Here is a 13188-nt window from a genome sequence, read left to right as displayed (position 1 = left end):
TCATACTAAAACCATAGCAGATTACACCACTTTAGCAGCTAGCCCTGCTTGAAACCTCTTTGCCTTGCTTGGGTCTTGTACAATACCACAATCCCTCCTGCACTTGCTTCAGTTGTCCGCTTTCCTCACACTGTTAAGTAAGCAATCTGTTTTCAAAGGGAAGTGATTCTGAGTAACCTGGAAGTTGAAGTCTGAAAAAGCTAAAATATGGAAATCTGGCATAATTATCCCCAGACAGAGCAGGTGAACCATTGGAGTCTCTCAATGTAGAGGTGGTACATCCCTCATCATTTGGGGTCTCTAAGCAGAGACCAGACAGCTCTCTAAAGACGCCACGCAGTGTGGGACTGCACTTGCTGTGGAACCTACTCCTGCAGGGCCGCCACTGTGTGCCCTGTGCAAAAGGTTATATTGGCCAGTCCCAAAGGCAGATCCCTTTGGGGTCAGACTCCGTGACAGTTTGCTGAGATGGGCCAGAATCCAAGCACTGCAGTCAAACACAGAGGATGTTCAGGCTGGACCCCTCATCCAGACCCTGTTTCTCAAAAAGACTGTCTCCATCTCCTATGCACATAGCATTTTACAAAACACTCTATAGTCCAGTCTGCTGGAGGGATTCAGTGCGGCATCTTCGGTCAACTACCCATGGGTGGAGGACCAACATGGTGCTTCCCTTTGGGGCAGGATGACCTGACAGCTTAAAGAACCTCAGCTGAGAGCTTGAGTTTCTTGACTTACGTGGTCACCTTCCCATCCCCACAGTAGGGTGCTCCGTGGACATGGACGAGCGGTGGGGAGGCTTCTCCCGAGGTTGTCCCAGAGACTGCCTGCACCTGGTAGTGGTACACCTGCCCAGGCATGACTTCCCTGCAGGAACAGAGAGGACTTGAAGAAAGAGCAGGAGGGAACAGCCCATACATCTGCAACAGATTTGCTCACCACAGCTAGAAATCACGTGTGTGCCCATGCAGTATCACAGTTTGACATATGTCTTCGTACTCTAAACCACCAGAGGCAGAGACTGTGGGAAGAGAGTCTCTGCCAGGTTGTGCAGAGGGGCCTGCTGCTTATTTCCCTAGGGTCTGAGGCTGGGGAGAAGTGGAATTAACTCAAACAATCATTTTACTGGTTGTGTTAATGGGGAAAATGTTTCCGGGTTTAATAAGCTCCTTCTAGTTAGCCTGGGCTCATGGGCAGGGGTTGTGCTAGCCTGGTGGGTCTGCCACAAGCTTCCTCAGTGCTGAACAGGGAATCCACTCATGGCATTGAACATGGTAATTCCCAGGGAGTGGAAAAAAAACCAAAACACAAGCAAAATCATCCAGGGATTCAAAGGCAGGACCTGAGGAGGTCATCAAAACTGTCCCAGCCACCCACTCAGCCTGTGACGGAGCAGCCTCATCACTCACGTGTCGACGAACTGGCGGTGCACCTGTACCGGGGCGGCAGGGGATCCGTTTGCAAACGGGGGGTCGCGGAGGACTCGGTACTGGATCAGCTTGCAGGCAGAGCAGAGAGAGCTATGGGGCATGGAGGTCAGCAGGGCTGTGTCTATCTCCATCCTCTCATCAAAGGTGTAGATTTTGACTCCGGACACCTTTTTAGGGATGTTGAGCTTCACGGTAAAGGGGACATCACAGAAGGTGTCCAGGGGGCCCAGATGGATGGACTCCCCCTGCTCTGTCAGGACTTCAATGTCAGACAGCGCCTTGGGAGAGCCCGTGGAGAGGTATGTGGTCCAGAGGGTGAGGGAATCAGGGTAGACGGGGTGCAGGAAGCGCAGCTCCAGGATGCAGCCATCTGGCTGTGGGCACGGCACAGTCATGTTCATGTGGTACAGGTGGAGCTCCGGACTCCAGGCCTGCAGGCTGGGCTCACAGGGCTGATCCACATCTGGGGGCCCTGGGCAGGAGGGACGAGGGGGAGGCTGATGAGAACCAGGGGACAGCTGACCTCACAGGGGACCCAGAAGGGCGATCCTCCCTGCCGTACCCCATCGGTGCTTACGCATCTCTATGCTATAGCTGCACACCCACGCGGTTTTGCACCCACTACAGGCATGTGCCAGAGCTGGTGGCATCTGCCCTAACATCCTAGAAAGCAATAAGCACCACTAGTCTCCCAGCTCCTTGTACAAGCACAAGGCTTGGCAGGTCTGGTGTCTCACAGACCTCTAAAACAGGGACAATAGTATCCATGCTGGAGCTGGTCACAGTGCCAAGCTCTAAAGACAGCCTGAACACAGCTGGGGGACATTAAGCTTGCTCTGTAGTCTCATGGGCACAGAAGGCTTGCCCAGGGCACCTGAATGCCAAGTCCCTGTGGCTCCATAGGTTTGGACATAGGATAAGCAGAGCAGAGACCAAAGCTTTCCACAGTGCTGGAACAGGTCACAGGCAGCAAGGGACCAGGTCCAAAGCAAGCCAGGGAAGCAGCTCTGGAAGGCTGTTCTTCCACCAGGACCTCCAGGATCGGGCCCAGGCTGACCTCAGATCCCCAGCCTGCCTCCCCTGGTGGTGGGTCAGCACTCAGCAAAGGCAATGTAGCATTGGGCTTTCAATCTCAGAAAGCATCACTGGAATTCATCATCCTGTAGTAGAAATACCCTTGTCTTCATCAGTCACTGCAAGCATTTCTTAGGCCCCACCACCATTTCAAAGCCTGCATCCATTTAATATTAGTCTTCTAAAAACCATAAAACCTGTCTCTCTCTCACCAGAGCAAACATGCACTTGTGATAACTGCAGGTCATGCTTAGGAGAAAACAACATCCAATAATTCCAGAAGCAGTTTTAATTTGCCAGTGAATCAGACAGGTGGGGGAAACAGGAACCACTGACAATAAATGAGATAAGCTTTGATTTGTTTGGTATCACTGAATAGGCACAAATTTGATTATTTCTTTACATTGTTTTTTTCCCTCCCCCTCAACTTGCAATGCTAGCAAGAGACACTTAAATTAAAGAGTTTTCAGACACAGAATCTCAGCTACATCCTGACACTCCGGTTCTCAAAGCATGAGCTACATCCCGAAGGTGTAATGATGTCCAAACTGCATTTTCTCCGCAACTGCCCATGCACATTTTCAGTTGACCTCAGTTGCTCAGATGTGCAGATGCACAGAACTAACAGACCCTCTGGCTCCACATGGTTCAACAGCAGCATGTGCACTACTTACAGCTCACTGGATCATTTCACCTGGTCTCCTGCCTCCTCTGCCTTGCCCTTGGAGAAGCTGAGGCAGTATGAAAAGCCCAATAGCTCCTATGGCAGCTGCATGACCCTGAAAGCCACCACCATGCCCACAAGGTGGGTCTCTCAACCAACATCTGGATGTCAGCACAAGAGAAGTTGTGACACCCTGCTGTTCACCTTGCCAGTGAGGGATTGCATCCAACCCAGATTGCCCAGGACTTGGTACAGACTCAGTGGGACTGAGCAAGGAGCTCCTCTTGCTCCCTTTGGACAAGGCTGCATCAAAGCCTGTGAATGCCCCTGAGGTTTTGGATGAGGTCCCAAGATCTATGTTGTAAGACTTATTTCAATGAAATGCCCCTCCCTTTTGACCAGTATCTCTCATTAACACCTTCATGGGCAATGATTGGGGTTAATATCAGGGTGTCAGTTTGTTTGTCCAAAGCCAGCTGGCAGTTACCAGGTATCTCCTGGGCACCTAGAATTTCTTCCTGCACTGAAAAGCCTCCCCAGAGAGGAGACATCTCACTCTCTAAAAGATAAAAAGCTTATTTTCCTTTTCCCAACAAGATCTCGTCTCTGTCCGGGAGATTCACAGCCAGGGGAAGAGAGGCTGTGTTTACCTTCTGCTTCTTCTGGGGTCCAGTAGCCAGAGGAATCACAGACCCGAGGGGAAGAGGCCTCGTGCACATACTGACGGAAGGTGCCATCCTCCGCGCAGTTATCGCAGAGCGTGTCCTGCTCCCTGCAGACAGAAGACCAAGGCATTGGCATGTCTAATCACGACTGGTTAATTTTCCATCCACATTTGTCCAGGCAGGATCAGATGGGAAGTTGGAAAAGCAAAGCTAAGCTCTCAGGAAGCCCCTGGGCGTATCATCCTGCTTGGAATAAGCTTTGTCAAAGACAGAAGAATAAGAGTGATCGTGGACAAGCCAGATTTAGTCCCTCTTCTTCTACAGGCTCTCTGGATAGTCTTAGATAAGCTATTAAATTGCCTGTTCTCTACCATGAAACAGAGCTAACAGACTTCATGCTTCCGGGGACAATGCCTCTGCAGTTGGGTGGGTGCACTTGGGTCTATCTCCACTAAACCCCAGAGTCAGGTTTTTGGCTTTTGTCGCTACTGCAATACAAGACAGTCACAATAATGTCAATTAAAGAGGGTACCACTGTGCTGTCCAGGAAAGAAAAAGAGACTTTTCTCTGATAAAGACCTGCCTCAAGCCCTTTCCTTGGCAAGTTCATCACAGGGGATGCAGAATCCACACTGTGGACCAGCTTCTGAGCCATTTATGAGCAAGAGCCAGGGATGGATCTGAAGACCCAGCTCCTGCCGCCTAGACCTGTGTTTTCCTGCTCCCAAACCACTCTGTTCCCCACCAAAACAGTTTGTTTGGATGACTCAAGGCCACCCAGCACTGAGAGGCTCTCATGCCTTCGGGGTAACAGGTACACACTCTCGTTATCCCTGGGACCAAAGGCCCATCGCGGAGAGTATTAGTTCTTTGAAAAGGCAGTAAACACTGACTCAGGGTGTTTGAGTCAGTGTTTGAACTGACTTTTTGAACTAGCTTTAAAACAATTTCAAGAGCTCTTTAACATATGCTTACGGTCCCATAATAAAAGCATAGACCTAAAACCTAGTGGAAACCAAAATGTTTTAGTAATAGGGGCTGCTGAACAGAGGCATTGGTGGCATATCCAGGTCCTAGTGACTCCCCAGTGTTGGGCAGAAGGAAGACAGCCACCCGGTGGCTCAGGGCCATGCACTGCTCACCAGCCAAACAATTCTGGTTCCTCAGCACCGTTTCTCTGGCTTGAAAAGTTTCCTGACTTACCCCCAGTTAGTTACACCATGAGTCCATGACAGCGCTGGGAACGAAAGCCAGCTCTTGCGGTTCGAGCTCCCTGCCTTAACCACAAGGCTGCATTTCCTCCTGGTAAATGGCTATTTTATACAATAAGTGCTATATGAAGCTCATTTTTCATTCTGTAATTGCACTCTGGGGTTTAAGAATTGGCGTTGCCTCCCAACACTCTTTGGCTTCCCCTCCCAGCACCCCGACAGCAGAAGGCTTGCAGGAGAGCCCATGTGCCAGCGGGGCCATCGCAGCAGCCTGGTTCCTGTGTCTGAGGGCTCTGCTAGAGACGACCAAGTGGGAAAGGGTATGGGGGGTCGGCACCATAGAAGGTCCCTTGTCCCTTCTAGCAGGCTCCCATGCAAGCCCAAGACCGTCGCAACAGCAGATCCCATACCTCTCATGGATGACACCACTGATGGGAGGCAGCCAGTAGATGCTGAGGGAGTCCTGTGTCTGCCCTGTGACCATGGGAGGGATCGGGATGGGCACGGGCTTCTTGCTCTGGCCCCAGCGCTGGTACACCAAGTCCAGGTAGCAATGCATCCGGGCCACTTGGTTGGGGGTGAAGGTGTTGGTGCAGTCATCATCTGGGGGAATAAAGACCAGGCTGAGGGTGGCAGGGATCAGCCAGCAGGGCACGGCAATGTGCACTGTTCCTGATCTCCAGACTCTGTTTTGGGGACCTCTAGGGAGATCTGGGAGACACCAGCGTGTGGTGGCTCTCCTGCCAGGACTCTCTGATGTCATGTGTCCCCAAAGCCACAAGATGGCACTGCCTCAGTAGCTCCACATTCCTGCACTTGCTCAACATCCAGCTCAGACCAGCTCTAACGCCTAGGCAGTGCCACCATCCTCATGGGGTCAGCTGGGGGTGACAAAATTGCTCTTCAGGCTTTGGTCCTCCTGGGCTGCCAGGAGGAACACCAGCCCTCCGCGGCATGCCTTTGGAAACCAAGCCAAAAGGGCTCAACTCGAAGGTCCAAAATCATAATAGTAGTAGTAGTAGTAATAATAAAGTTGCTTCAGCACTGGAGAACTAAGGCACACCACCATGCAGACAAGAATGGCCTTGATGCATGTCTAGTGACAGACTGGCAGGGAGGGAGGGAGGTATGGAAACAGCCTGCAGCAAGAAAGGGGCTAAGAAGCTCCTGCAAGCAGAGGCTGCAGCCTGCTGCATCCCAACGTACCAGGAGGGACCACATCAGTTAGGGAACACGGGAAGGGACTATCGATGGACGCGGAAGGGAGAGAAACCCAAGTTTCTAGGCAAGGTGACCCCTTACGATTTCTAACAACGATTACTCGTTACCTGTGTAACTCATGTAGTTGTTGAAGGGCGTTCCTGTGAAATGTGTCTGGCCGCAGGTGTCATTGGTAGGGTCTGGATCCCGACAGAGTTTACTTTTTGGGGTGGGGGCAGTGTCAGCACAGAGGTCTCCCGTCTCCATAGACGGAGTTGTCTCCCTGCAGGGATCGTCACAAGATTCCCGCTCACTCACTCCCTTAAAGACATGGTACAGCCCCAGGACATGTCCCACTTCGTGGATCATGGTGTTCGTGTGGCCATGCATACCATAATAAGCAGGGTTGAGGACAACTCCACCTAGAATTGCAAGTACAGAGAACATCATCCAGAGAAAGAGACAGCAGGCAGCCGCCATTACTCACCTGTGCTAGGTAAAACTCCTCTCATTGCGCTTCCAGGTCACAAATGAGGTGCCAAATGGAGACCTGAAGATGGACATATTCACCCTCTTGTAGGATGGGAAGAGGGCTCCTTTGCCCTCTTGGAGTGGAATGGGGTGGGTGGTTTTTCTTCCCCTTCTGATTACACCACTCCCCCCAACATCTTCAATCATTTCAGCTACCATTTTCCTCTGTGTCTTTTCACATGTTTGTAATTCAGTGTCTGTTTTGGTTCGCACTTACAACTCCAAATGAGGTTTGGAGCCAAGGCACCAAACCGAGACATGCTGTGAGTTTACAGGGATAATCTTTTGAACCAGAGGACAGAAGACCTTCCATAGCCTAGACAGGTGGCTAAAGCATGCCAGCTCCCATGACAGGTGAGAACGAGGTGCCTAGCAAAGTCCTGACGCACTTGGCTGTGCCAACTAGAAGCCACCCTCAGCAAAAGTCCATATGAAGATTCAAATGCACTGCCTCTGGCCCCTACTGAGAAAACATCAATGATCTATTGCTTCAACCTCCAAACCAGACCCTTGTGAGTAAACTAAAACCCTCATGAGGTGCTGTTGCAATCCACTAAGCTTCTACCCCAAACCTGACCCAAATTCACTGTTTATTTTAGAGTGGGATTTTCCAAAACACAGCTTCTGAAGATCTCTTCCTCCCCTTCAGAGGGGTTTGCGTGTAGGCAAGGTGCACCAAGTGAACCAGGTGAGAACCCCCCACCCAATCCTCTTCACTGGGGCACCCCAACCCCTTGACTCAAGGGGGCACAAAGGAGCAGTTCATCTCCAAGCCAGTTTGGTGCAGGTTCAACTGTCAAAGATGCTGGAGCATGGGTACAGACTAAGTCACCCAGAAACTGCCCAGAGCTGCCACCTCATACTGACAGCAACAGCGTAGAGCTGGATAGGGACCCACGCTGATCCTGCCCTAGGCTGCCTCTTGGCTTCAGGACAAGGTGCTTTTCGTCTCCTGCCCACCCACCTGTGATGGGAAGACCAAGGAACAATGATGCTGAGGAAAGCGAGGGGGAGCAGAGCCTTCCCTTTGCTCACTGCCAGCATCTCCAACTCCTGACCTGGGATGCACACCCTGTACCAACAATTCTGTACCACATCTGCTGGGAAACTGTCCACAGAGGATGCTCAAGAGCAAAACTTACCTCTCTTCTCTGGCCTCCTTTTATTTCTTTATTTTGCCCAAATGAAAATCTCTTTGGAAACTTCCTTTTTTCTCCCTTCTTTGAGGCTTTTCATTGGCCATTTCCTCCCCTTTCCTCTTCTCATTTCCTTGCTCCATACACTTTTCCATGCTGTCTTATGGTGGAGGAGCAAGGGCTGGGGAAAATCAGCAAGACGAAGGGGCAAAAAGCAGACCCCAGCATATGCCCAGGCTGACTCCAGACCATACCTCCATGGCATGGAGGCTGTTTTTACCCAACTACTTTTAACCCAGACAGCTTGGATGGCAGTGCAGTGAATATCTGGCTCCAGCACAGCTTGCTCCTTCCTTTGCAGGGCCCTGGAGGATTTACTGTGCCAGCTACCTCACAGCAGAGCCTCTGCTACTGCATCTCTGCTGCTGATTGCTGTCCCTGCCAGCAAAGTTAAAATTGGCAGAGGGCCACCATGTGATCCTGTCTCCAGCCACAGCATAGACTGCTTGAAATCTGCTCCTGGATCAGCTCTGTGCACTACTGGACTACCTCATGTCCTCAAGTACAGGGCATCCCTTCCAAGAGAGGGCTTTCTTCAGATCACAGTGTCCCTGGTGGGACACCAGCAGGTCTGTGACTCCTCTGGTGGAGCCATGCTAGTTGACCACAGGGTTGGGGGCTAGAAAGGGGCTCTCAGAGATGCCCTGAGCAATGCTCTCGAACCCAACAGGGTTGCAAGAGGGTGAAGAAATAAGGATGGCATGATCTATGGAGCATCCTGCACGTGTGGCTCATGGAAGGGCTGAAAGACACCACTGACTTGTCAAGTAGCACCGTTTCTTAGCAAAAAATTCATGTTTGTTGTTCTTCCTCCCCACAGTGTGGATCTTATGCCCAGGGCAGCTTGGCTTGAGCCAAAGGATGGGTCACAAAGTAGCTGCATTCCCTTTCCCCCCAGCTGTAAAACATCAGAGCAGAGGACCTTGCATCCCATCAGTTAGCTCTTGACCCTTTAGTTGACTGGAGATGGGCTACAAGAAGGTACAGAGGTTGAAAAATCCTTTTGGGACCTTCATGTTGTGTCCTACCAATCATTAGGTTTTTGCAAGCCATCCACCTCTCAACTGGCAAATGCTATAGATAGCAAAGGGCATCTCATTGATGAAGAACCCAGTGGACACATTAAAAAGCTGCTTCTCATCTTAATCAAAGCAGGGCATAAGAGAAGAGAGAACAGAAAGAAAAGGCATCTCTGCAGCCAAACCCAAGCCTGAGCAAGGCAGAGGGCTGCCTGCCCAAAGGTCTGAAAGGAGGAATGCACATGCAGAAATAAAATAGTGTTCATAAACAAATAAATGAGATGTGAAAGCCCTGCACACATCCTGCGGCACTAACCACAAGGAACGGGTCTGAGCACCAGGGGCATGGGAGGCCCTGTGACCAAGCAACCCTCCTCCCAGCAGAAACCAAACACATTTCCCATGTGGGGGAATAAATGGGATTCCAGTACAGGGAGAGAGAAAACTGTCACAGGGGAGGGATGCCAAGGCTGGGATACCCTGTTCCTCCCCCTCCTCTCTGCTGGCTTCCCCTATCCCATTCCTCCCCCACACTCCACAAGGACAATCATATTTTTAGTACTTCTTTTTACAGCTAATTAGAAGGCAGGATTAGAAACAGCATGAGAACTCTGCCTTCCTTCCAGAACATCCCTGTCCCTCCATTCCCTGTCCCCACAGCTCCCTGATGAGCTGGGAGAGCTCCCAGCTTTGGACCAGGAAGTTGTATTTCCCCTCTGCAGGGTCCTGGCTGTGAAGGCAAGATGTGGAATTGTTCCTAACATCTCAACAAGACCAATCTTCCCTCTCCCTCCTCTGCAGATCAGGCTTTCCTTCTCACCTCTGCTTCCTCCTGCCCTGGGAGATGGGCTAAATTGGGCTTTAAGTGAACTCTCCCTCTCATGCCTGAGAACCAGCCCAAGGAAGCCCTCAAGGTCAGCATCTACACAACCAAGCTAAAAACTTCAATGTCATGTCCCTGTGACATCAAGGGGGTCCAGCACTCCCAGGCAGGTGAACCAGAGTCTTCTTTGGACTCATTCACACAGCTGAGACTAGGCAGCTGGAAAGCTTCAGGTATGGCCTCACAACATCCTCTCCCTCCAGACCAGACCTACCAGCTACAGCTGCAGAGCTGGTAATATCCCCAAGGTCAATCCTCAACTCTGCCCAAGCAACAAGAGGTGCCCAGTTCATCAGTACAGTGAATGATTAGCACTGGTGTGGACCCCACTTCTTCACTCACACATCCCTTGGAAGCTCCCAGTCCCAGGACATTGCCCTGCTTCTAGCCATGATCAATGGCAATACTGAAAGACTCTGGTTCAAGTCAGCCCCCAAGAAGCCAACCTGTTCCTGGGTCAGGAACAGGTTCAGGTTGTTGTAGAGAGCAAGCAACATGCTCAAGCAAGCATGGGATCTTTAAACTGCAAGCCACAAAGCTGAACCTGTATCACAGGGCCAGTCTTCCCCAAACACTGAGTCACAGCAATTAATGGAACAAGCGCATGATGGTTAGTCAGACAGGAAGATGGCCATTGCTTAAGGTACCTTTGATGGAACGGCTGGCCCTCCTTCAGGATCCACTGACCTCAGCCAGATATATGAGCTGGCCTCAGCTTATATAACTGCAGAAAGTATTTATATAACATAAAATATTCACAATTCCCTTGCCTTTCGACCATGTTTATGCAAATACAGTTCACATGCAGCTACACATGAAGTTTAAAGTGTCTGCATTATTACATTGCTAGGGTTTTTGAGGCAAGGCTTTCCACTGCGGAAAGCTAAGTTTTTTACAGGACGGGTTCTTCGACTCCTCGTGTTTTGTAGTTAAAAAGATTTACTTCTATGTTCTCAGAAAATTCATTCCAGACTCCAAGCAAGAACTCTGAATTTGAGAGGAACTCACTGTGATTATTGTGGAAAGACTGAGACAGACAGTATGGTTAGAGAGAGCAGTGCGAACAGACCTGAGATCTTCTACCACTGGTGTTAGCTGGCTGCAAGTTGTCTCTGTCTAGGAGCTCCACAGCAGCTGAAATACTACCTATAGAAGTGTCAAAGGCCAGTTCACCCTCTCCAAGTCAGTAATTATCTCTTATGCTTCAATGAATGTAGTTGCTGTTGGTTGATATTACTACTGGCCTAAAATGGTAAACCATCCCTAAACCTTCAAGAAGGCTGCCTGAAATTCAAATTTGCTCAGGAAAATAATCTAGAGGAGAGCAATAGATCTGTAAGTCATCAGCATAGGAATGGTGACTTAATTTCTGGTAGCCCAAAAAAAGCACAGGTGAAGAAAAGGGGATGAAAAACAAAGTTCACTGAAGACTTCCAGAAGGGGAAGACACCAACAGGAGGGTGAGGAGGACCCTCTTGAAAGACACAATCAAAGGTCATGAAAGAATGATTTCTAAGGAGTTCAAATCCAGATGGCAGATTAAAAAAAACATCTAGAGAAGAACTGACAGAGGACAGTTTGGAAACAGTATGTTTAGTGAGCTTTGGGATGAGAGAAAGTGTTAAAATAGAAGAAGGCAAGGCAGTTGGAGAGAAAAAGTCTCACGGTACTTCTCTTAAAAACACCTAAGAAAGTCCAGTTCAGAGACAAACAGAGCAAAATCTGACCAAGAGCCTCTGGAGCCAAGAGGCAGGTTATCTTCTTGGAGAAGTCAAGTCAAACTCAAGGAACCAATTTGATTCAGGAAGAGAACCAAAACATGAGAGGGTCTGTATACGTGTAGGGAAAAATCAGCGTGACATTTCTGCTCCACGGGAGCAGACAGTGGCATGGGGGGAGCAGGGCCCGTGTGCTGACCTTAATATTTTAAGGTCAGGATAGACAGGAGATTAGCAAGATTCAGCACAAGGGAAGGAGTCTATCTTCTTGAAGACGGACCCATCTCTTGTGTAAAGACCTGTCTCCACCCCTGGTCACTGTTAGGTCCTTAAAGCTCAGGAATTTTTCTCAAACTACTATTCACTCCTCCCAAGGTTTTCCTTGCTCTTCCCTCACTGCTTTACCTTCACATCTACTCAGATTCTCCAGTAGCTTCTTGTGAGACGTTTTGTCAAAAGCCATATATTCATGACCTGTGCAGTCCTAAGTTTCTTCTGTGCTGGAAAATAATATATTTTGTGCGTGGTACAAAACACTTGATGATGTGGTGGAGCCTACTGTTTACAGAGAACAGAGTCCACCACCCACCCTCCCAAGCTCATTAAATGTAAAACCAAGGACAGCCTTGAACCAAAGTCTTCAGTTTGTGCCAGAGCCTTAAAGAAGTTCAGATCCAGCTTCATACTTCACAGCTCTGGCACCAGAGCCAAGACAACACCCCTTTCCCCTGAACCTCTGCGGTTAAACCCTGATCCAACATTTCCAGATGGTGCCACCTCTTGTGTCCCTGGATGGCCACAAACTCTGAGACCGCAGATAAATGCAAGCTTTTGATGAAACCAGTCACCCTGATTACCCCTCCATACAACTCCTTGCAAGCCATTGGGAGGGGTCTGAAGAGAACATGTGTGGCTGAAGCACTTGCTGTAGTAACATGATTGTCAAGCTGAGCCTTGGAAGTGATTTCTGGAAGCTGAAGGAATAAATTTCATAGAGATTTGCCTTCCTCAACAAGCAACTGTAGCAATAGGCTATTGAAAAAACAGTCACGAAACTCACTGAGGGAGGGAAACTGGCAAAGAGAACTTTAAAACAGGTCTTTAACAGCAACATAAAACTTTTAAGGGTTGAACATCATGCACTTGTAAAAGCAGAAGGTCTAAGTCTGCTGTGCTGGTGTCAGGAGTAATTATTTCCAGTTACTTATTGAGAAACACTTTAGATGTTTTGACTGCAAAGTGTAAAGGGCTTTGCCAGAAAACTCTGACACTGAAGAGGTGGAGGGTGAGGCAGGAAAAAGAGACAGCAGAAACGGGAGAAAACACACAATACATTTACATTCTATAGTGAAGCAGTTGCCATTTTGACTGTTTTGTAGACTGCCAGGGCTGATGACCTTAAGGGTCTGCCCTGAATTCACTGAAGCCAAGGAGAACCTTGTCTCCAGCAGGTAGTAAGCCAAGTTATAAAAACATGGTTTAATTTGATAGTCATCCTCATATTTGCAGCTGGATTAGAAAGTGGCCTCTGGTCACTGCCTGGTCAGCTCTGGAGTTGCTCAAATCTGGAGTCTCAGTTCTGAAACCACTGACACTC

At 49.4% G+C, this 13188-nt stretch overlaps 1 protein-coding gene across 1 annotated transcript in view; it reads right to left on the bottom strand.

The window, feature by feature from the left end:
• Positions 1-13188, bottom strand: part of PAPPA2 (pappalysin 2) — a 94292-nt gene that overhangs the window by 51236 nt on the left and 29868 nt on the right. The window contains exons 4-8 of the mRNA XM_075507898.1: positions 6373-6666; positions 5455-5647; positions 3819-3940; positions 1410-1902; positions 739-867 (exon numbers count right to left, since the gene is read on the bottom strand). Coding sequence (XP_075364013.1) covers positions 739-867; positions 1410-1902; positions 3819-3940; positions 5455-5647; positions 6373-6666 — 1231 coding nt within the window. The remainder of the gene's footprint in view (positions 1-738; positions 868-1409; positions 1903-3818; positions 3941-5454; positions 5648-6372; positions 6667-13188) is intronic.

This window comes from Mycteria americana, chromosome 7 (assembly GCF_035582795.1).
Source record: "Mycteria americana isolate JAX WOST 10 ecotype Jacksonville Zoo and Gardens chromosome 7, USCA_MyAme_1.0, whole genome shotgun sequence".
Classification (NCBI taxonomy): Eukaryota; Metazoa; Chordata; class Aves; order Ciconiiformes; family Ciconiidae; genus Mycteria; species Mycteria americana.
Note: the sequence above shows the minus strand (reverse complement) of the source record. Positions and strands in the feature narration are given on the sequence as shown.